At 36.1% G+C, this 22,071-nt stretch overlaps 1 protein-coding gene across 3 annotated transcripts in view; it reads right to left on the reverse strand.

Moving 5' to 3' along the window:
- The window catches only part of AKAP6 (A-kinase anchoring protein 6), a 274,685-nt gene that overhangs the window by 84,854 nt on the left and 167,760 nt on the right, over positions 1 to 22,071 (reverse strand). For all 3 annotated transcript variants that reach the window (XM_071746158.1, XM_071746157.1, XM_071746156.1), the window contains exon 8: positions 695 to 843. In XM_071746158.1, the coding sequence (XP_071602259.1) occupies positions 695 to 843 (149 nt within the window). The remainder of the gene's footprint in view (positions 1 to 694; positions 844 to 22,071) is intronic.

Here is a 22,071-nt window from a genome sequence, read left to right on the forward strand (position 1 = left end):
TAGGTGCCTCATCCCTAGAAGTGTCCAAGGCCAGGTTGGATGAAGCTTCCAGCAATCTGGTTTAGTGGGAGGTGTCCCTGTCACTGTTGGGGTGTTGGAACTAGATGATTTTTAAGGTGCCTCCCAAAACAAACCATTCTGATTCTATGACATAGAATAAAGGTGTATTTACATTTATTAAAAAACAGACTGAGAATACCAAGTCAAGGGAAATAACTTAAAGCTTTGTAAAATTAAAATCTGTGATGTTCAAAATGGTAAAATATAATTGAATGGCTTCATACTCATATTTCCTAGTCACTAGTAGAATAATGACAATAGATAATTGTCTTGCAGAGGTATTACTACACTAGAAAGATGCTTCCCTGGAAGATAGTAGGAAATCAAAATATATGAGGCAATGGGAGGAGAAAAGCCTGAAGCAAAGGGGCACATTAAATTTTTAAAAATCAAAATAATGGAATGCTCTCAGATAATCTTAGGTAGTCCTATGAACAAACCATGATTTTATAAATTATCTAGAACACATTATTTTTTTGCATTCACATATGAAAAAAATATATAGAGAGAGTTTTCTCCTGCCTCTTGGCCTAGGAAGAAATATCCTGGTTAACCAGAAATAAGAAAAAAGTATATCATGTAAAAAAAAATACAGATCAGTGAGAATAAAACAACAAAAAGAATAGTTCCCTACCCATTACTTCCCACTGTGTGAACTTTTGACATATCAGCAAACTCTTCCTTTCGCTTGCTACTACTGTTGTACTGTTCACTGTACAGCTTTAAGGACATCTGTTCAACAGCATCTCTTTGTGCTTCCAGATAGCATAGCTGAACCTCAGCCTAGAAAAAAGAAAACAAAGAGAAAACACAACACAAGAGAGTTTTAAAAAAATTCAGAAAGAATGCATTTAAAACAAGTACTTTCGGACTGTAACAACTTTAACCAAGTGATTCACAACATCATTTTTCTCCTTGCATGCTAGTTACAAAGGCTGATTGATTAAGTTATAGAAGTGTATTCCCACATGCTAGAGCTGAACTATTTAGGTATCTAATAGAGAATGAGCTATATATTCCATGTGATGTATATCCAGTCAAATGAGGCATAAAAATGTCTGGACACGAACAAAAAATATATTAGAAATCACCTACTATGACAGAACAGGTAGATACATGAAATTACATTTGTTACAGGCTTCAAGACTGATATTGTTAACACATTGCCTGTGCTTCAGAATTAATGCAAGCCATATTGCCATAGGTATTTTTGTTTTAAATAGCAAGTGTAAACAAAACCAAGCAAACTGGCATTATTCGCATTCTGCTTTCTGATACTTGGTGTCCACTGATTACTCAGCAATTCTAATAACAAGGAAAAAGGCAGCAAGTGAGATGTGATGTTTTCCATCAGACTCTGTGCCTGGCCAGAGGAATGCTGAATAATATTTGGCATCATAACTTATTGAATAGACACTTGATTTATTGCAGCTGTGGTGATCAGTTTGATTCTGAGGCTCAGAGAACCAGATGATAAAAAGATGCAATCTGCTGTTTGCCACACTTGCCCCTAGGAACAGGACAAAGAACAGAGGGTAGACTAAGTTCAAAAGCACTTTGGGACCAATATGCTATTGTTTTCTTTTAATATGCTTTACCAAAAGCAAAACACATTACAAATTCTGAAAATGCTTCAAAAACTGCTACTGCTGTGTAACAACATGCTCCTATTTCCATTAGGAGGGGAAGGCCCACTTAACTACTTGGTGCTATGACAAGTCAATGCAACAAGCATGGAGGGCATTTTGTATCCCAACTCTTCCATTTTCTGCCGTGGAAGGCAGAGAAACAAAGACTGTGCTTGGCTGCTGACAGCACAATCTATGGAACTGCACCAGCTGTAAAGAGAGAGCAGTGAAAGGGCTGGAGAGAAGGAAAACCTGCAAAATCTAGGAAAAAATGCAGGCTGGTGAAGGGAAATAAGCACTGAAGAATGCAGAGAAAGTCTGAAGGAAAGTTAGATGTCTTTATAAGCTTGTGGTGATAATAGTTTTGTATATTTGCTTATATTTGCTTATGCCTTGCCCTGGTGCTGTTTTTGCTGAGTAATAATGTAGCTGATTTGGACATTCTGTTTTCTTTTGGAATACTTCAAACATTTAAAGTATTCTCTCTCAGCTGCTGCTTACAGTGACATTTGTTATGTTTGGCAGTAAGCCCCAATTCTTTTTGAGAAATTAGGAAAACAAAAAATACTGTGTTTTTGGAGTGTTCCAAGGCGACAAAAGATAAAAATTGCAAGTAAATCATGCTAGTCTTTTAATTTGCACATAAATGAAATGCAAAGCTTTCATATCTTGTCTAAATAGTGGAAAATTAAACCCCATGAGGCTACCAATGAAGAAACATTACCTGAAGACAAGACTTAACAAGTTGGCAGTGTCTAGTTGGAGTAAAATGCTAAGGTCTGATACAGCAATACTGTAACTCAGAAATTACCAAAAGCAGCAAATAAACAAATATCATCACTTTCCTGTTCCCCTTCCAGCTCCAAGTAAACTTTCCTTTAAAATTATAAACAAAACACTCCACAGCGTACAGGGGTTCTGTATTCTTTGTCCTTTTTGGAAGCATTTTTCACCAGTAAGGATAAGTCTTCCAGGTGAGTATTCTGTATTATCCATATAAGGCTACAAATATGGTTTTTTAACTTATTCTTACCAGAAAGCAGTTATCCACTGGTTGTTTTTATTTTAGTTACGGTTTAGTTATGGTTGACATTATACTTTCACTTTTGTGAGTGACCAGTAACTTTCTAAAACAATTATATTTTGAAATAAATTCTTCCACAGTTGCTTTAAGCCTAGAGGTGGAATCCTGTGGAAAAAATAAAGCTAATTAATTCCCCGGGTTTTTTTGGGTTTGGAAATCAAAACTAATAATTCTTGCTTTTTTCCTATGGGTCTTGTTTTTTTCCTATGCATCTTTTGGGTGGGATTTTCTTGTTTCCCAGGTTTTGTTTTTTTTTTTTTATTCTGTTAAAATTATGGAAGCTGTATTGTATAATGCACCCACACCCAGTACTCCAAAAGGAGGAAATTCACATGTAGCCTTAACTCTGGCACCTCACATACATAAAGTAAAATGCAGCTCTGAACTACATGAACACATTACTTTCCAAGTACAACAACTACTCCAATACTTGAAATGCACTTTTTTTGGCATCTTATAATTACCCTTCCAATAACTTCCTCTGTATTTAAAAATAATAAACCAGAAAAATAGATAAAATTAAAAAACAGTTTTTCACAAATCATTCCTTCTCTGTTCACTTGCAAATATATTTGTAAATCTGCAAATCATTAACATATATTAAATCTGTGAGAAGAAAAAGGAGGGCAAGATAGGAGAGTGTGGGAAAGAAAAACCAATATGGAAAGAATATGGTTAGAAGCTACATAGAGAGGGAAGAATAAGAATTCACAATCTTTTACTTACAGCTATAAGGGCCTCTTGTACAAAGGATTATAAACTCCAACATCATACTCTACAAATCGTGTACAGAAGCAGTTGTGTCCCAGTTCTTGTACCTCAGAAATACAATCCCTCTGTAAATCAACTATTTTTGTTTTTAAACCCAATTTCTGTCTTCAGCAATGGAAAATGCTTAAAGCAACTCAAACTCATGCAGTGTAGAGTTTCAGATGGATCTCTCTGATTTTTTTCCTGTATGAATTCATCTATCTTACTGCTGCACTTAAGCATTTTTTGTCCCTGTTCTCCCGGTATCAACTGCAAATCCAAAGAGGCTCTGAAGACCTCGGAGTAGGTATTGATCATTTTAAATCTCAAAAAGCTACATTCTGCAGAGGCTGAACTCACAGGTGCAAGGCACAATCTAGAAGACAGTACACAGCGAAAATATGTAATAAATCTTCTGCAGTTTATTTTCAACTTAAAATCTTAAATGATAATGAAAGAGTACTTTTGCAATATTTTGTCAGAATGAAGTAGCAACTTTATTAACTGCTAATCAAATACAGAGTAGCTACTTTCTTTACCTTCTTGCTAATTCACATGCACATTTTCAGGTTGCCCTACATATGCTTTCTTATTACCTAACACAATTATGAGAACTTCATCTCCATCACAACCACACTCTGTGGACATGAATATCTAGAAAATCCTGAGAAAGTCTACCAAGACATGCATTATCCCAAATACATGTAATAGCAACTGGGTGGTAGGCAATAATTTGTTCATTCTTAGTGCCCCATCTTAGAAATGGAACTCAGTTTCTTTTTCTTCAGAGGATGTACCAAAGCAGAAACAGTAAAAAATAGAATATGGAAAAAAGTGCCAAGGAATGATACTGTGCAGTTGTTTTCCACTTCATAGTTCTCTTCTAAGTGACAATTTTTGCAGTAAAAGCATAATAAAGAAGTTGGTGATCGTCTGGTTAAAAAGTTGTACAGATTCTCTAACAGTCACTATTCTACCAGGATGGAATGAGTTTGCAATATTCTATTGTAAATTAAACTGAGATGTTTCCAATAATCAAATGAAAAAATGCTCTCATTTTTCTGAGCCTGGAGGATCCAATTTCTGAACAAGACTATGAAAAAACAGCAGTCTCTGGGGATATACAGTGAAAAAATTCTATACCAGTGCCAAATATTCAGTTCTAGTGATCGATTAATAATGGTAAATACTTTCAAGGCTATTGTCAGAAAGCTCATTTTCTAAAAAGCAAGACCTTATAAATAAACAGAGGGAGCCTGGGGTGCAGAATCTGTTCCTTAACAGTGGCTCTGCATGCCAATATACAATGTCCTTTACTATACAGATCACTATATAACACGAAGGGGTAATCAGTGACAATACAAATCAATGAAAATACATTGTATTTCTTGTTAGACCTACATGTTAGAATGACCTTATTCTGAAGTGGAGAAAGACAAGACAAGGGATAATGGCCACTACAGTTGGAGGAAGAAGATTGAAAGGTTATGTTGCATGCAGAGTGTCAAATAAGAGACTCAAAATTTTCACCAATGTAAACTGGAGATGAAAACTCAGAACTAGGGCTGCTCTGCTAAAAAAAAAATATATTTATATGTATGTATATGAATGTACTAGAATAAATAACACTGAATTGGTGTTGGAAAGTATTTTCAGACACTGTTTCCTAAGGAGCATAAGTCTTCTGTTATGAACTATGTTACTATAAGAAAACTATTCTGTGTTTAAATATACAAATTATGATCCATTCAGTTGAATCTGAATTATGAAAGTATCCTATCTTGAATTATCCTTTCTCTACTCTGCTGTTGAAAAGCTACACCACTGCTACACTAGGCTGTAATTACTACAGAATTACATATGAAACCCCTCCATGGGCTCCCCCTTGTCGGGGGGGAGGAGCTTGCGTGCCCTTGTGAGGTTGGGCATTTGCCTCCAGTAGGGTCTCCCACGCCAGACAGGTCACAACTGAAGGGTCAAACAAAGTGTGTCCACGGGCAGGATGGGCTCACTAGCCGCCAGGCAACCATCCTAGGAGAAGGACAACTCTAACTCCAAACCTGGATAGATGGACCTTGTTTAGCCCTCTAAGGCCATCCATCTAAGAGAAAGATACTTGAACTACACCTTCATCCTGAGGACTTCACTGTCACCATCCAAGCTTGCTGGGCCCTGGCAGATGAACCTTAGGGGTAAAGGGTGGCATTAGCAAAGGCATACACAAACTTCATAAAAGAGTCTGGAGCAATAAGCACCTGAAGAAAAGTACAAAGATCAGTGTCTACAGAGCCATTGTACTGTCTACTTTTTTATATGGGTCTGAATCACGGGTCATCTACCACCACCACCTGCAACTCCTCGAGTGCTTCCATCAGTGCTGCCTCCGTACAACCCTAAACATCCACTGGACTGACTGTGTGACCAATGCCACTGTCCTTGAACAGACAGGGGTCACCAGTACTGAGGCCATGCTACTGAGGACATGCTACTGAGGACACAGCTGTGCTGGGCAGGGCATGTCTCCAGGATAGAGGATCACCACCTCCCAAAGGTTGTGCTCTATGGTGAACTTGCCACCGACTGCCACAACAGAGGAGCCCCAAAGAGGAGATACAAGGACTCCCTGAAACAATCCCTCAGCTGTGGCCATACTGACTCCACTCTGGCCTCCCATCAGGAGACATGGAGACACCATCCATAACACTGCTGCCTCCTTTGAGAACACACTCAAGGAGAAAAGACAGCACAGCAAGAACAGTGCCTTGGCTGTCCCCTCACGGGACACTTTCTGATGTGCCTGTTGCAGCCACACTGCCTGTCCCACGTGTCAGTCATCAGCGTGGGGAAACAGAGCCCTCCTGAAATCTTTGTCTGTGAAGCCAAGCCATGATGATGACATACGAAATACAGACATCATTCTGTTCCCCTGCCACTAGTTGAAGTTAAGCTGGATAAAAACATTGTCTCTTAGAGCACAAATGCCAGTTTCTGCCAAACAAGAAGGTGGCTAGATGGCATTATCTGGAATGCAGATTTAGAAGGGATATATGTATATTTTATGGAAGTGCAAACTCAGCTGCAGCATTTTAAAAGGTAGCACATCCCAGTTTGGGACTCTGTGTCTTTGCAATTGGTAAATTTCTTGAGAGATAAAACTGGAAGTAATTCCTTAATTAAATTGATCACAGCAGCATTTATGTGGTCATATCTGTGCCCTCAAGGACTTTTTGTTGTTTGCTGTCAATAGTATCTATTTCTTGACATTACAAAGTTGCGGAGAAGGTTTTATCACAGGGCATGAAACGGACCCTGGCTCTGCCACAGGTGCTACTGAATAAATTCTGTTGAGGAGTACGTTGCTCAAAATATCTTCCGTGGAGATGTAGCTTACAGAAAAAGTTGTTTGGCAAACCAGAATTTGAGCAGTGGCAGACTAGATTATGCACCATTTCATCCCCACAGCAAGTCAACAGGTCTTCTGTTGCTGAGAAGACTTAAGAGTGGAAGCAGTATTTCTAAGATGTCACCCCAGCATTTTACATGGTGTTTTATAACAGAATTATGATTCAGAATCATTTATGTTGGAAAATTCCTTTAAGATCATTGAGTCAAACACATGGCAGCGTTGGGCTTCTTGGACTTAAAAATGGCATGTGTTTGTTGGCTTTTTAAAGCAGGATACTAACTCCTATCTTCTGTTGTTTTTCTTTTTTTTTTTCTTTTCTCTCCCTCCCCTCTCTCCTTCGCCCTAATTAAACCAAGGACCTTGCTGCAGTTGACTTCTTTCTTTGTCTGTTACCCTTCCTGCTTTTGGCTCCCCTACCTCTTCCATCCTCCGTCTTGCCTACTTTCTTCAAGGCTGAATCAAATGAAAAAAATAATCCTATATCATAAATGTGTTTACTGAGAGCTGAACATTTGATAGTCCTATTACAAAGGACATGCTGTGTTTTGATCATGCAGGAAATTAATTCTGCTGATCAGAGTGTGCTTGCTACCAGTTAAAATTTCAGCAAAGTGTTTTTGCTGTCATAAATCTCAGAAATGCTTTTATATTGGTAATAAATTAATCACTTTGTCTTTCATTGTACTAAAGCCATCACAGCAATGTGAAACTTTCACACAATGAGCAAAATTACAAGGCAACAGTATTCTTAGTTATCAAGGAATTCACACTTGTCATAGAGTTTAAGTAACAGCAATAACAGCACAGTGAATTTAAGTCTGTCCATAGGAGCCATAAAATGAAATTTCAGATAGAGTAGGGCTGTGTTATAACAAAACTTCAAGCAGTTCCCACTACCATCAGAAATAACAGGGAGGAAAAAAAGGGGGGGAAAAATTGCCAGTAAATAACAGCAATACCCTTTTGCAGGGTTTCCCTTGGCTTTCAGGAATACATAGGGCTTTTTCTTTTTCATTATAAAGATTAGGAACATGACCTGTGACTTCAGGACTGTGGAGTGCAAATGCAATCAGTAGTGTGGCCTCAGCAGCATTGTCTGATCAAATCCAAGGAGGTGTCCTGATCATGCTGTTAATTTAAAATCTGGACCTCTGGTGTCTAATTCCTGACTGTCCTCTTGCCTCAGTTCAGTGCAGTGAAACATTAAATACAACACAAGAATGCAGCATGCCCTGTGAATCAAACAGATCTCAGCTAGGTGCTCAGAGAATTTCCCTTTAACAAAAATACCAAAAAACATTGACGAAAACTATGAAAGGATTAAACTCTCTAGAGACTTCAAAGACTCTGAATAGTTCCTGACAATAGCCTCCCAAAATTGCAAGGTGAAAAAAATCCTTGTGAGAATGGGAACTTAAGAATGGTCAGTATCTTTTGCTACTTTCCTTGTCTCACTGGTCTGCATCTTCAGCCTGCAGAAAAAGTGAGAGGCAGGATGCAAAAGAAGGGTTCATAATAATTGGGAGCCAGGAGGGGAAGATGCTTGCTCTGACAACAAAACCAGGCAAAATATACAAGTTAACAAAGACGCAGATCCAGCCAAACCCTCAATATAACAATTAGAGTTCATTTCATCAAAACTGCCACATGCCTTCCAGCTCTGTCAGTGACACCTCTTCACATGCCACAAGAACTGTAAGCCCAAACAGTCCCACTCTTACCAAGCCCAGAAGAATTTGTCCTACTAAAGTAACAATTATTCCACACAGCCTTTATCTTTGTTTTTTTTCTGTCTGCAGAGAAAACAATTTGTTATAGGAGGTCAGAATACAGATAACTTGTACTTAAATACAAGCCAGTATTAAATTGTATTAAATTCCAAGCCAGCCTCAGAATCCTCCATTAGTCAAGAAGAGGAAAGTCTTTCTGTCTCTGACCAGTCTTTCCTCAATGCAGTAAAATCATAAACTTAATCTTACTCAATTAAAGCCTCTACTATTTGCACAGTTCTGATCGTTCCTAACATTCCCTCTGTTTGCACTTTCAGAGCAATGAAGTGGCTTAAAAGGAGACTGTTGGAGAGTCTGCCTATTATCCAAAGCACTGATAGTTCTAAAAGTCATACTCCTCTGAAAGGCTTGTGTACCAAACCACATGGACAGGCAATGCACCTAACTCCATCTGTAGGACTGGGCATTCAAAGTGGGCATGCCCTTAAGGTTAAAGGCACCAGTATTCAGAATTCTGGACACCCCACACGTGCAAGAGAAATTCTACAGTGATGATGAACATTCCTCCACCCCCATCTCTGTCTCAGATTGACATGTACATTTCTGGCTTAAAATAAAGACAGAAGGTAGGCCTTGCAAAACCAATACCTCCAGGGCAAAACTACCAAACATCCCAGGAAGGCATGACAGAGCCAATATAAAAATGTTATGGCTTCTTCCTTGGAAATTCTGCTCAGAGACCTGCCTTGTGCATAATTTGGAGAAATCTCTTTTCTCACTGTTGGGATTTATACTGCCTTACAGTGAAGTGAAACCTGATGACTTATTTCTACTTATTGTAGAAAGTGACTTCCAAGTAATCTACATTTATTATATTGAAAAATCTCATTTGGAAGTAAATATAAAGTAATTATTCTTTAAACTTGCAATGTATGAACGTGAAGTTATTTTAGTAATACAGATTGACTTTTCATTAATTTTACCCTACTGTAGTAGTATTCTTGTTTTATGTTTTGGTATCTACTCATAAACAGACATTTTTGTATAATTCTGCTATTTATGCTGAAAGGAACCTTCATAAAATGTAGAAATGACGAGCAAGATAATGCCATATAACAGAAAATCGATGAAATCTATTTTCTGTACTACTACATCATTTGTGAGCATGTTACATGGTAACTATTTTAAGTAGTGCATAAACAGCTTGATTTTTTTTCTGAGTAGCTCCATTTTAAACTTCTAGTTTTCATGCTTGAGAAATGTTTCTCATTTCTTAACACAATCATTATGAATATATAAGCTTAATAACTAGTTCCACAATTTCCTATGCATACCAACTCACAAAACTGCAGAAGTTTTGAGCTAGTCCCCTTCTGATTCAATACTTTGAGTCAAGTATTTTGAAAGGCTCAGTAGTGTCAAACATTTTCCAGTCTGAACTCCTACCAAGGTGTGCCTAGGAGACTCTAATTGAATGCTTATTTAACTTGTTCTGAAATTGAAGGAGATTCTTATCATGCCTAGATAGTCTATTTGATGTTTTATTACACCTAGAGATGAGAATTTTTTTCTAACTACATAATGCAAGTGGTTGTGTTCTGTTGTCCATGGAGTGATTGGGGGGTTTGTTAGGTCTGGTTTTGATTTTGTGGGGTGTTTGTTTGTTTGTTTTTAATTAACATCAATTTTTCTTCTCTTACAGGGAGAAATTATATTTTTTTCAACAACTTTTAGACATTAACATATTAATTATATAAAGTTGTGCAGATATGAACACAGTACCCTGCCTCCACTGCAAGATTAAATAAGAATAGCCAGTGTATGAAGGAGGATAAAAAAATATATGTAACCTTATTAAATTATTTAATAACAGCAAGAAAATTCAGGTTAAGTATTTTTCTCTTTACATTATTTTTCCTGTTCTTATATCTATGTCGGAGATATATATATATTTTTTTTTTATGAAAATCAGAAACAGAAAATAATAAAAATATTTTTAGGACATTTAAAAATATTATTAGCAAAAATATCAGTAATTATTGTAGCAACAGCAAAACATATAGCTGAGTGTGCTGATATGTACAACTGCCTTGCCACATTAAAAAGCGAGCACTGACTGCAGCTCCTTTGAGTTTATTTATGATCCTCAGATGAGAAACCTCTTGAAGCACCTGACACATACTGAGATAGAGGGAACTGTAAAAAGATAACTGTTTTAAACATAAAATATTTGTATTGCTGAGAGGTCAGCTTTGCTGCTGCTGACTTCATTGCAATTTGCATACTATTAAAGCATTACCCATAATGTTTGTAAAATTTAATTTTAAAGCTCTGCTGTTAAAGATGTTTGCTGAATTGTAAGCACCTAAGACATTTGGGAAATTTGTTAGCACTTGATAGTTACAGTATTTCTGCCTCACTTTGCTTTTTATTTAACCTTCCCCCCCCCAATCAGGCACTTATGATTCCCTTTTTCCATTTTACGACAATGAAGATCACGTTAATGCAAGCTGAGATACTTTAAAAACTCCAAGTATACTGCAACAGTACAGCAATGTACTTTTCTCCTTTTATTGTCAATACATTTAAGTTTTTTACAAATGTCGCTAACTTATTTATTTACTTTTTGCTGGGGGCTGAGATCCAATTATACTCCTATAGACTGGAGGTGATGGTTATGATTTTCTACTTCACTCTAATACAGGCTTTCTCATTAAATCTCACAGCTCGGTAATCACAGTCATCACGTTTCTGTTTCAGTGCCGCATTCACGCTTAAATTCCCTTCCCCTGGATTTCCGTCCTCATTCCTCCTCCCCCCTCCCCCAAGATCTTTATTTACTGTCTGGCAGAAACTGCAAAATTAAAGATGTATAATGTGCAGATACAATCTTTTTTTCCTTCGTTCTGCCAGACTAGCACTTCATTCTAAAGTACACTTAGCTCGGGAACTGCTGATACTAACTTGGTTACTACAGTTCACAAACTACTGTTCCCCTTTGAAGCACTGCAGAAAAGTTGTCCTTAGATGATAATGGAAAGGATGGAGTGAAGCAGGAACCACGAGAATTACTTTACATACTAATAACAACAATTTAGTTATCAAAACAGTATGGAACAAGCATGCCTTTATACTATTCTTTAAAAAATTTAGCTTCCTAGGGCTCTAATAGTCTTTTACTATAGTTCAGGAATGCACAGTAGCACTCAGCCCAGTGCCTGCATCCTTATTTCAAAGAGAATCATTCAAACCGACATCCACCCTGTCAAAAATCCTGACTTTGAGCTGCTAATGCAGAATAAAAATCAATATAAATTTTGATCATTTGATGAATATTTACTTCTTTCTTTGGAGTCTGGGGATTTAGAATTGAAAACTGCTGAATCAAGTCATTTTATTTTTTTGTGTTTGTGCCAACACCAATTTAATACCCTCCTGAAAGTTCCTGAACAAGATGTCTCATGTGGCATACATGTTGGTTTTTTCTGTCAATCATAACTGTGTGCCAGTAGGGAACCATAAACATTTTCCTTTCATACTCTTAGTTCTCCAAAAAGGAATATTTTGATTAATTCCCTGGAAAAGGTAAACTTGTCTTATTTAGATGTACTGTAGAATGCCATATATTTTTTTTTTCTTGGACAGCTGCTGTGCCTAAATTGATACTTTCTATAAAACATTTTCTTTTCAGTATGGAAGGACAAAGATAGAGAGAAAGAGTTCACAATCACTGCAAACAAAGCTTCGTAAAGCAAGCCAAATAAAGATCTTTATTGACATTACCACTTCCCCTGTATATTTTCTGAAAACCTACATGAAAATTCTGACCAGCGTAATTTGCACTAAATGTCTGTGCTAATGAAAAGAGCAGGAGATGGATCCCACAACTGAGCAATTAAGATGTGACTCTAGTTTGCATTTCATCACAAGAATATATTTCATACCTTCAATCTTAAAAAATGATCTTCTAAAAATGCATATGTAAAGCTCCTATGTTTCTGTAGTGATGGGAGGGAGGGAGTGGGAGAGGCAGAAGGAAAAGGAACAATGATGCCTCTAAATTTGAAAAAGACCTAAATTAGTTTAAAAAGAACTATAAATGCAAGCAATTTTCATCTTGCAAACTTTTTTATATATGACTCAGTGGCAGACGGGCTTTATCTTAAGGAGCAATTTTGTTGGTCTCTTATAAATTAAATAGAAGTGGCAGCAGCTGTCTTTCAGAAGGCTGATATAGGCTTGTACAGTCATATGATATTATGTAGACAGATGTTTTAAATAAAATAAAGTATTTAGATTGCTAGATACCTTGCTGGATACAAAGGCAGTTATAGGATGTCTTTGTTAAATTAAATTTCTCATTCTTCTGAGAAGAAAAAAAAGGAATTGTTCTGGAAACTGTACCAACAGGAAATGATCCTATATCTAAAACAGCTGGAGACTGTAACTAATATAAATTTACTTGAAAATAAAAATGCTGTATGTCTCTAGAGACATGCAGCAACATGCAGTAAAAACAGATGTGATATAAAATTATTTTTAAAAACCTCAGTTTATATATACATATAAAATATTAAGATATGATCCAGTCATGTAGAGAGACTGTTCAAGGCTAAAACAAAGTAACAGAACAATTAAACGTATAAACTCTAACAGAAGTGATGTCTCTCTTCTACCAATAAAAACTTTTTTCATTAATATTGCCTTTTCAGAAACATGTTAGACACCTTACTTTGACAAGGATCATAATGTGATAACACTTTATTGCATTAATTTAGTGGAAACCTTTTATCTCAGCACTTTAAGAGAGCTTTCGATTCACGTCTATGTTATATGTCTCAAAGCTCCAAAAATAACTTTAAAAGAAAAGCCAATATTCAGCACTCAAATTCTTAACATTCTGTATTTAGGAAAGGTTTCCACAGTGTAAAAGGGAAATTTGCTTGAGTAAAACCCCTTAAAAATATACCACATATTCCAACCTGTGGCCATCTAACATGAAACAACTTATTTGCTCTTTCCATTTGTGCTAAAAACACCACAGTACGGCACTGGATCCTATCCACTCATAGTTGTTTTACTCTTCTCCAAGACCTTGGTTAGGAATGTGTCATGACTTCAAGCCCAAACCTGCACAGCTGATTTGGCTAAAGCACCTCAGGTTTTCACTTACTCACAACCTCATTCTTCCTTATTCCCTGATACAGTGATACCATAGAAACACATGTTCAGGATACTTCTTATGTAATATTATTTTGTAATCGAAACAACAAAATAAATATTGTTTTCTCTCTCATACTTAGCAAAAACACCCCAGCTAAATAAAACCAAACCAACTCTACATATTGAAAGTGCTATAGTATAATCCCTTTACAGCAAGAGAAGTAAACGCTGTTAAAGATTCCTTTCAGAAAGCTTCAGGTTGGATTGCTTTCATTTTTTTCCAATACCCTTAATTGGCTAAGTGCCTTTGGGCCAACTAATACCCAGAGAGACCTAAACTCAGTAATCTTGTAAATACAATGATTTCAACAGATTTTCATCAAAGACATGACAATTACACAAGATACTGCCTGCTTGGTGCTGCGTTATTTCTCATTTAGAATGAAGTTAAAATTGCCAAATTAATACAAGATTTATTGTATTCTGTGCTACCAAGAGTCAAACAAACAGGAGACATCTGGCTATTTTTACTTAAGTTTAGTCATATTTAAATGGGCAGGAATAAATGCTTTAATTTCACAAGACGAAGGAGCCTGGTCCAAAGAAGACTGAGAAGAGCAAAATCACCCCACTCAAGATGTTGATGTCCACAGGTGACGTGCGTGTATAGCAAATGCTCATGTGAATCTACACTTGCATAATTTCCTATTTTTCCTTCCAAGAATATTAGAAGTGTGAGATGACAGTAATGTGTCACTGTACGATTTGCATACCTGCTGCATCTTTTTATCTTAACTCCTAACCAGTGAAAATGTGACCTTCTGCAGCAAGAATAAGATGTATATTGACTCAAGGAATTCGTAGTCCAAATAATAGAAAAAAATTTCTACTAAGAGAAAGCCTTAATTAAAATATGCATACTTCAAATAACCACAAGTAAGACAATATTTTGAGAAACAGTACATGTAATATATAGCATACTGTTGCATATGGGGCACACAGCTTATAACAGACCACAATCTGTTTCCAGACACCAAAAAAAAAAAAAAAAAAAAAAGAGTTCTAAACTACCTAATGACCTTACAAAGTTATGTGGGACACAGGCTTCTTAGAAGTGAAAATAGCAACAAAAATTATTGCACACTGATTAATCCAGACATAAGAGAGGTCACAAACTGATAACTAATACATCTTTACAATGTTTAAAAACAAATATTTTAAATGCAGTTTGGTAAAACGGTTTTATTCTAATCTCACAAATTCCGTACACAGACTGATCGATACTGCAAAGACTGTTTACCTTTTATCACATTATTAATTAAAATGGAGGCATTAAGCTCAAGTGTTACAATAGAATATCAAACTTCTATTTGATGGGCATAGGCAAACTATTACATGGACAGACAGTACCCATGGCAGTGAGCTGGTCTAAAACCTATGGATATTTTTATCAGGAAAACTTAGAGGTACAGATGAGAGATCCTGATTACAGAGCCACAGGCAAACCTGTGCTTCAGGTCCTCTTTGCTGAGCATCATTATAACCTGACTCTAGTGGTCTGTTTCCACAGAGGCAACATAGGAATGATGCTTGGAAATACTCTTGTACTATGTTTATGAACAAAATTTAGATCCTTCTGCAGAACTCTACCTCCATTCTTCAACTGTGTGTCCAAACTAATGAAAGTTTGCTTTTTTCTGATCTTTGTTTCATTATAACTGAACCACCCATGTCTTATTGGAGTAGGCTCAGTTTAAAAGTTCAAGTCTTGGAGCTATCAGGAATAATTGCTGTAGAAAGTTGTATGGTAGCAGGACATTACTGTCTCGTTTATGGAGCTTAGGTAGAATTTCCAATCAGCATGATTGCATCTATTTCTAGTGCTTTGTTAATCGCTTCCTGAAGCTGCTCATTAAAAGCTCCTATGTCAACATGTAATGCTGTGGTGGCTGAAACAGAGATTGGGAATATAATCACATCTCTTGGCTTGGCTGAGGAGTACACTGCAACATTGTGCACTTTATCACAATGCCTGCTTTCCCATTTGATAAAATGCCTCACCATGTCATGGAACAGTGGTCATTTATTTCAGAGGAACAAGCTGAATCTTCACCATTAAATGCTGGATGTGAGCAAACATCATTCTATTTTTGTCTCCCTCAACAATGAAATTGCAGTAAGACCCAAGTACAGCAATTTAACATCTCTCTTACAACAGCCACAGGAGCTATGACAGCCCTAAACAATAATCACTTGCCAATACCATAGTACTTACCTACCAACTGTGAAAGCTCTCACAGCCTTAGTCAATAATTGAACCAACCAATTCCACTGTGCTGCATGTGATTGGTGATATTATCCCTTTAAGTGTGTTATTTAAGTTTGCAATGCAGTTAATTGAAACCCTACTAGATGCAAATCAAAAGTTTCAGCCTTAATTGAGATATTTTGAAAATTGAACCCATTGCTTCAGGCAGGTGCTACATGAGATTCCATTAATATAGGTAATTAACATTAGCCTCTGCTTTAATTAACATGCACACTTTAATTAGTAAAGCATTAACCAACATTAAAAAATCTGATCTTCATGCATCACAAAAACTGCAAAGTTATGACTGTTATTTTTTTTCCAAGACTGTAAATCATACAACACATCCATTCTTTTTTCCTTAAATATGTCAAGATATTTCAAAAATATAAATATGCATTTAAAATGTACAACCTTGTTTAACTGAATGTTTAAAATGGCGGGAAAGATTTCTTAAGAACATCTATATATGAAAAAAGCTCACATAATAGATCACAACTTCTGTCTAAAATTTATCAACACAAATATGTGTCTGTGTATTTATATCTGCATGGTCACTTTATAAATAAAAATAATTCAGTTGTAATCAGATCCACTGCTCCCTGTCCATTCTATAGCAGAGTCCAAGACAGTATTAACTACAGCTAGGATTTTAAAATAAATGTCCTGTCAACAGTACTAGCTTTGTTTCCCATCATGCTTGTTTTAACACACATTTTAACATCATGCTGCTCCCCAGAGTAGCTTACGCCTGCAAACGTATTTGCAAACACGAACTGAACATCTTACTGACTTTGCTCAGAGCCTTAAGCAACATCCTCAAGAATTCACTTCTTACTCCAAAATTTTTTGTTCTATTTTGTCCTAAAGCCCACTGATGAGCATAGTCACCTCTGGGAGTTCAAGTAATTGAGGAGCTGTAGTGATATAACTGCGCTGGGTCAAGATCAACCTTTCTGCACAGCAAGTCCCATTTACGGTCATGCAAATTCTATAAGCAAGGGAACTTGAACAAGCAACTACAGGAATATTTATTTGATACAAACTCTGGTTTGTTTTCTTTTGTGTCTCAAGTTAAAACACTTATTTAGAAGCATAGTATGTTCCCTGACATATCTTACACATGGAACTCCATCCAAGTATGTGAAGCAGAGGATTCAAGCCTGGTACAGAGCTCCAGCTTAAAAATCCTTCTATAAATAAAATTTAACATCAGTATGTTTCAAAATACATTTCCAAACAATACAAAGATACGTTCATCTTCCTAATCCCTTCCTTCTGTTATACATTTACCCATATGATCCTGAAAGCTTTGCTTTAAATATTGTAAGTTCCATTTCCGCAGCCTCATTATTACCACAAAGATTTCTGATCCGCTCACTTTATTTCCTGTGTTTCCTTTCTCGATACATACAGGTGGAATATGTACTAATTATTGTTATACATTTCCTATAATGAGAAGCTGAATATGTTGGATTGAATAATATAGCTAGTTGAAACCTAGATCTCTTTCAACAATTCCTGCACTTTCTGAATATCCACTGCATTTGGCATTGAAAGGAATGGAGGTCATTTAAAGACCATGTATTCTATTGATACTGCATCCAAATATCTGCAGATCTCCAAGACAGCAGGTACACGTGCAGAGAAAAGAGTACATCCTTTCTGAAGCTCCTAGAAGTATCACATCAATGTCACATGAGACTTGTATTTGTTTCTTTTTGTTAAAGGAAAAAGAACTTTCATGAAAATAGCATGAAAATGCTTTAAAACTGGAAAGATTAATCTAGTCAGTTTTAAGCACTTTTTCTTCATAGGAGTAAATCCTACATTGTGTTTCATATTTTTAGCAAACACACACACACAGAAATCTCAACCATAAGGCTTTCCAGACACTGAATCTACAATGCTTCCAACTAAAAAATCCCTACATCTCTTTGGTGCAATTTGCAAGATTTTGTGGGATTCTGTAAGGCATATTATAGAAGTTTGACAGTTCTCTCTGAAATTAAAAAAGCATTACAAATACAAGAATACTTTGCTAACTGCTTTTCATGGCTTTTCATTCACCATATTTTGTAATCTGCAAAACCACAGTTAGACTGAAACCAGTGTAAGTGTTCAAAATCTGCCCTGACTTGCATCTGGGTAACCCATACAGATCAGGAAACTATTGTTTTCTGTAAAGCAATGTGACAATGCTTTTAAAACAGTGATTTTCAGAATAGACAGTTCTTCAAGGTCTGTGCTTATTCAGATTTACAAGTAATACTAAATGAATCCAATATTCTTTGTCTAATTTACTTGGTTGAATATTACTACATATATTCTTCCTATGGGAAGCAACAAAGAAACAAAAGTAAAACATGGAAAGAAAGTGCTTTAAAAAATTCTAAGCAGCATCTTCAGAATCAAGGTGGTCTCATCCTGACACGGAGAACCCACAGTGTACTGATCACACAATGAACAAGGAGCCACAGAATCCCCTGTTCCTTTGTAGAACATTCCAGAACTCTGTAAAAGGCCCCCTTCTCTAGAGTCCCATCAGAAAATCATCCATTTTCTTGGATTGTCATTGCAATATAATGAAATAGCTGTCTCTGCTCACCACTCTTTCACAGTTTCTGATGAACCCTCCCTATTGTTGGGCAATGGGGACAACCACACAATACAATGAGAAATTCCAATTCTGATTGCAGTAATCTGCAAAAGTTGTTGGGCTTGGGTGCCAGAGTTTCTGTTGCTTTCATAGCTGGCTGTGCTAACTACATGAGACTGAAGCTAGGGTGATAGATTTTATAAACATTATACTCTTCATTAGTGCTGATACCACAGATTTAAAATAGATGTTTCACTTTTAATATCAAACAAAAACGTGGGAATAACTGGCCCGGAAATTCTAGTGTATTAAAATCAGTTCTTCATTCATCTCTGCCACTATTTCTGAGTTTCCTTATGTGAACTTGTTTAGACTCTTAATAAAGATGACTGGCTGAAAGTCCTAACACAGTAAAACACACATATCAAATAATGCCATAAATAAGTATCTTTCAAATCTGCTAAGTCCACCAGTTTTAAAATATGAAAATCTATTTCTCAAAGAGGTCGGAGGAGAAGGTATAGTGTCCTGCACTGCAGTGTTTTAATTCAGGAAAAAACATATAAAAGAAGCTTCAGGACTTCCCATAAATGAATTATAAATATACAGGGAATGAAGTGCATTGCAAATCTGACAATTTGAAAGATTTTTTGTTGGGTTTTTTTGTGGGGTTTGTTGTTTTTTTTTTTTTTGGGGGGGGGGTTGTTTGTTTTTTTTTCCCACACAGTAAGGTCTTTAAAGTATTGCCATTCAAAATTTTTTAACACCTCTAGCAAAACAGGTCATAATTTTAAAGATTTGGATTCCTTACAACAATATTCATCATATTTTTAGGTAAGGAATGCACATGGTAGCATAACTATCATGATAAGGAGTTACAAGCAAAGAAAAATTTGAAAGTAAGTGCAGAGGAGTCAATGCTTTTCAGCAGTTACAGGAAAAAAAGAATTTTACTGCTCTAAGAACAATGTAGCTCCCTTTTATCATGAGGAAACCTGAGCAATACAGGGTTTGGTTAATAACCTGGGCTGGAATTGGAATGTCAGCCTTGCTTCTCCAATACACCTGCAGGAAGGAAGGTCTGGAGACACCAAATCCCTTTTGTTCATTGAGGGAAGAGGAATTTGCCTTCCTGTACTAGTTACCACTCCTTCTACACCAGCTTCTTCATTTGTAGCTAGAAGTTCCTCATGACTTAGACAACTGCAGTCAGTAGCCTCATGGCTACTTACCATAGGAAACCACCTACCTTGGATTGTACTGAGAGCTTTCCCTTTCTGTTCTTTTCCTGATTCTAACAGATGATCTAACAAAGGACATTAAACTTTGCCTATCTGGTATATTACTCATAACTGGTCCTTACAACCTAAAGTTATGAGCAGTCTTGCACAATACAGAGCTTGACATGTTCTGAAGAACTACCTTAAACATGCCTGGAACATTTCTGTAATTAGTAAAAGCAAAATGTGCATGACATGCAGCACCTGATGTTAAGCACAGTGACTTTTCTAAGTTTATGAAAATACTTAGCAAACATCCTTTGTGAACTGGAAAGATAACTATTATTTTTGTCTTGTGGAGGTTTATGAGTAATATGGCAAGTATGACATCCATTTAAAAAACCCACAATGAAAATGACAATGCAACTTTAAAGTTGACTCACTAAACCAATTTAGAAAACCTGTGTTTTATTTTCCTATGTTTAAAATGCCAGAATATAAAAGACACTGGAATGTCAGAAACAGTCACGCCGAGAAGTCCTGTATTACGTGGCACAACATGTACAGAGCCACTTTTACTTTTTGAAAGACAGTAGAGTAGTGCACCTCAGCATGTTTCCAAACAGCAGTGTTGGAACCTTTAGTGTGAGCTTATAATTCCAACTGATACCCATTGTGATTTGGTATAACCCATTTCTAATAATATAAAATCAACTGAACTTAAAATCCTACCTCAAAGCAAGAACAGGCCACTGAAATGTTGATTTTTTTTTCCACTGCTTGCATGGTTGTCCCAGAATGCTGGAAAGAGTAATTCTTTCTCTTGCTGCTTGCCAATACTGACATTCACTATTTGTTTCTCTGGAGAATGTTTTTCCACAACTTGATTTGCTGTATTCTTTAGACATTGCCAGGAAGTTTGCTGCCATACTCACAGAGAGAACTCTCTCTGTTTCTGTTTTGCTTCTCACACATGTAATGAAAACATCAGGCTTAAAAATCTTCTGTACTCAAGTTATATATTTTTTTCAGCATATATAAAAACAGAGAAGCTCAGTATTGCTTAATAACAAATATATTTACTGGAATATTTGTGTTTCATTTGATTAATTGCTAATACTTTCCTAAAAAAGTTCAAGCACAATTCTCTAACTCCATTTTCAAGGAGGAGACCTTCTGCAATACATGGAAATACTGCAAGATTCATTTGCATTTTGCATCTCTTTAGACAAAAGATAGAAATGAAATTATAGAAACTTAGCAAAAACTTTGTGGAAAAATTACAGGTAGGTAAATTTTGATCATATGTTTCTTCTTACCTATTGACATACATAATAGAAAATGGTAGAGAATAGGTTAAACAGTCTAAAGCATTTTAACCTTAAATTTGACAGAAGCTAAATGGCTGTGACATTGGGTTCTTCTACTTTATTCCAGCTAGTAATCCACCTTCAAAGTTCCTGTCAGGTAAATGACCTTGTATTTCATTAACTGATAATTAAATGGATTTATTCCACTAACGGTTTTAATTAAAATGCTAGAAATATTGATTACCCCTCTCATCCTTATTCCCCCAGATGAAAAAAAGGTTTTAGGAATGTTTATTTAGAGAAGACAGAGAATTAAATTAGATTGAATCTCTATGAGACCTGAAGACTGGTTCTTTCATTTCTGCTGCTCAAGCAGAAAAAGGTTTCAATTTTTTGATGTTTGATTAATTATTTTGAAATCCATTTATGCTTACCTTGGTGTTTAATTAAAAATGTCATTTTTAGCATAATTTAATTGGCTATCTGTGGAAGACTAACTTCCAGCTTATATTTTAAAAATGTTGTGTTTTTTTTTAATTTGGGGCAAAAGAAACTTTTTACTGATTTGCTTTTGCTGTAAAGGTATCATCTCATGAATGAAGAACTAAGAAATGCTGGAGCTTAACTGGATTTTGAATATGAGGATACATATGCTTACATGTAATGCAGTTTTATTTGGCTGTACACTTGAATCCATTACCAGCCATTTAGAAGCTCTAATCTAACAAATATGGAGCATACGGCTCCAAATACTTTTGATTTATTGTTACTGACATTACTGAACCTATCTTCAGTGTGTCCAGAAATGCTTTC

This window comes from Heliangelus exortis, chromosome 5 (genome assembly GCF_036169615.1).
Source record: "Heliangelus exortis chromosome 5, bHelExo1.hap1, whole genome shotgun sequence".
In the NCBI taxonomy this organism is placed as follows: domain Eukaryota; kingdom Metazoa; phylum Chordata; class Aves; order Apodiformes; family Trochilidae; genus Heliangelus; species Heliangelus exortis.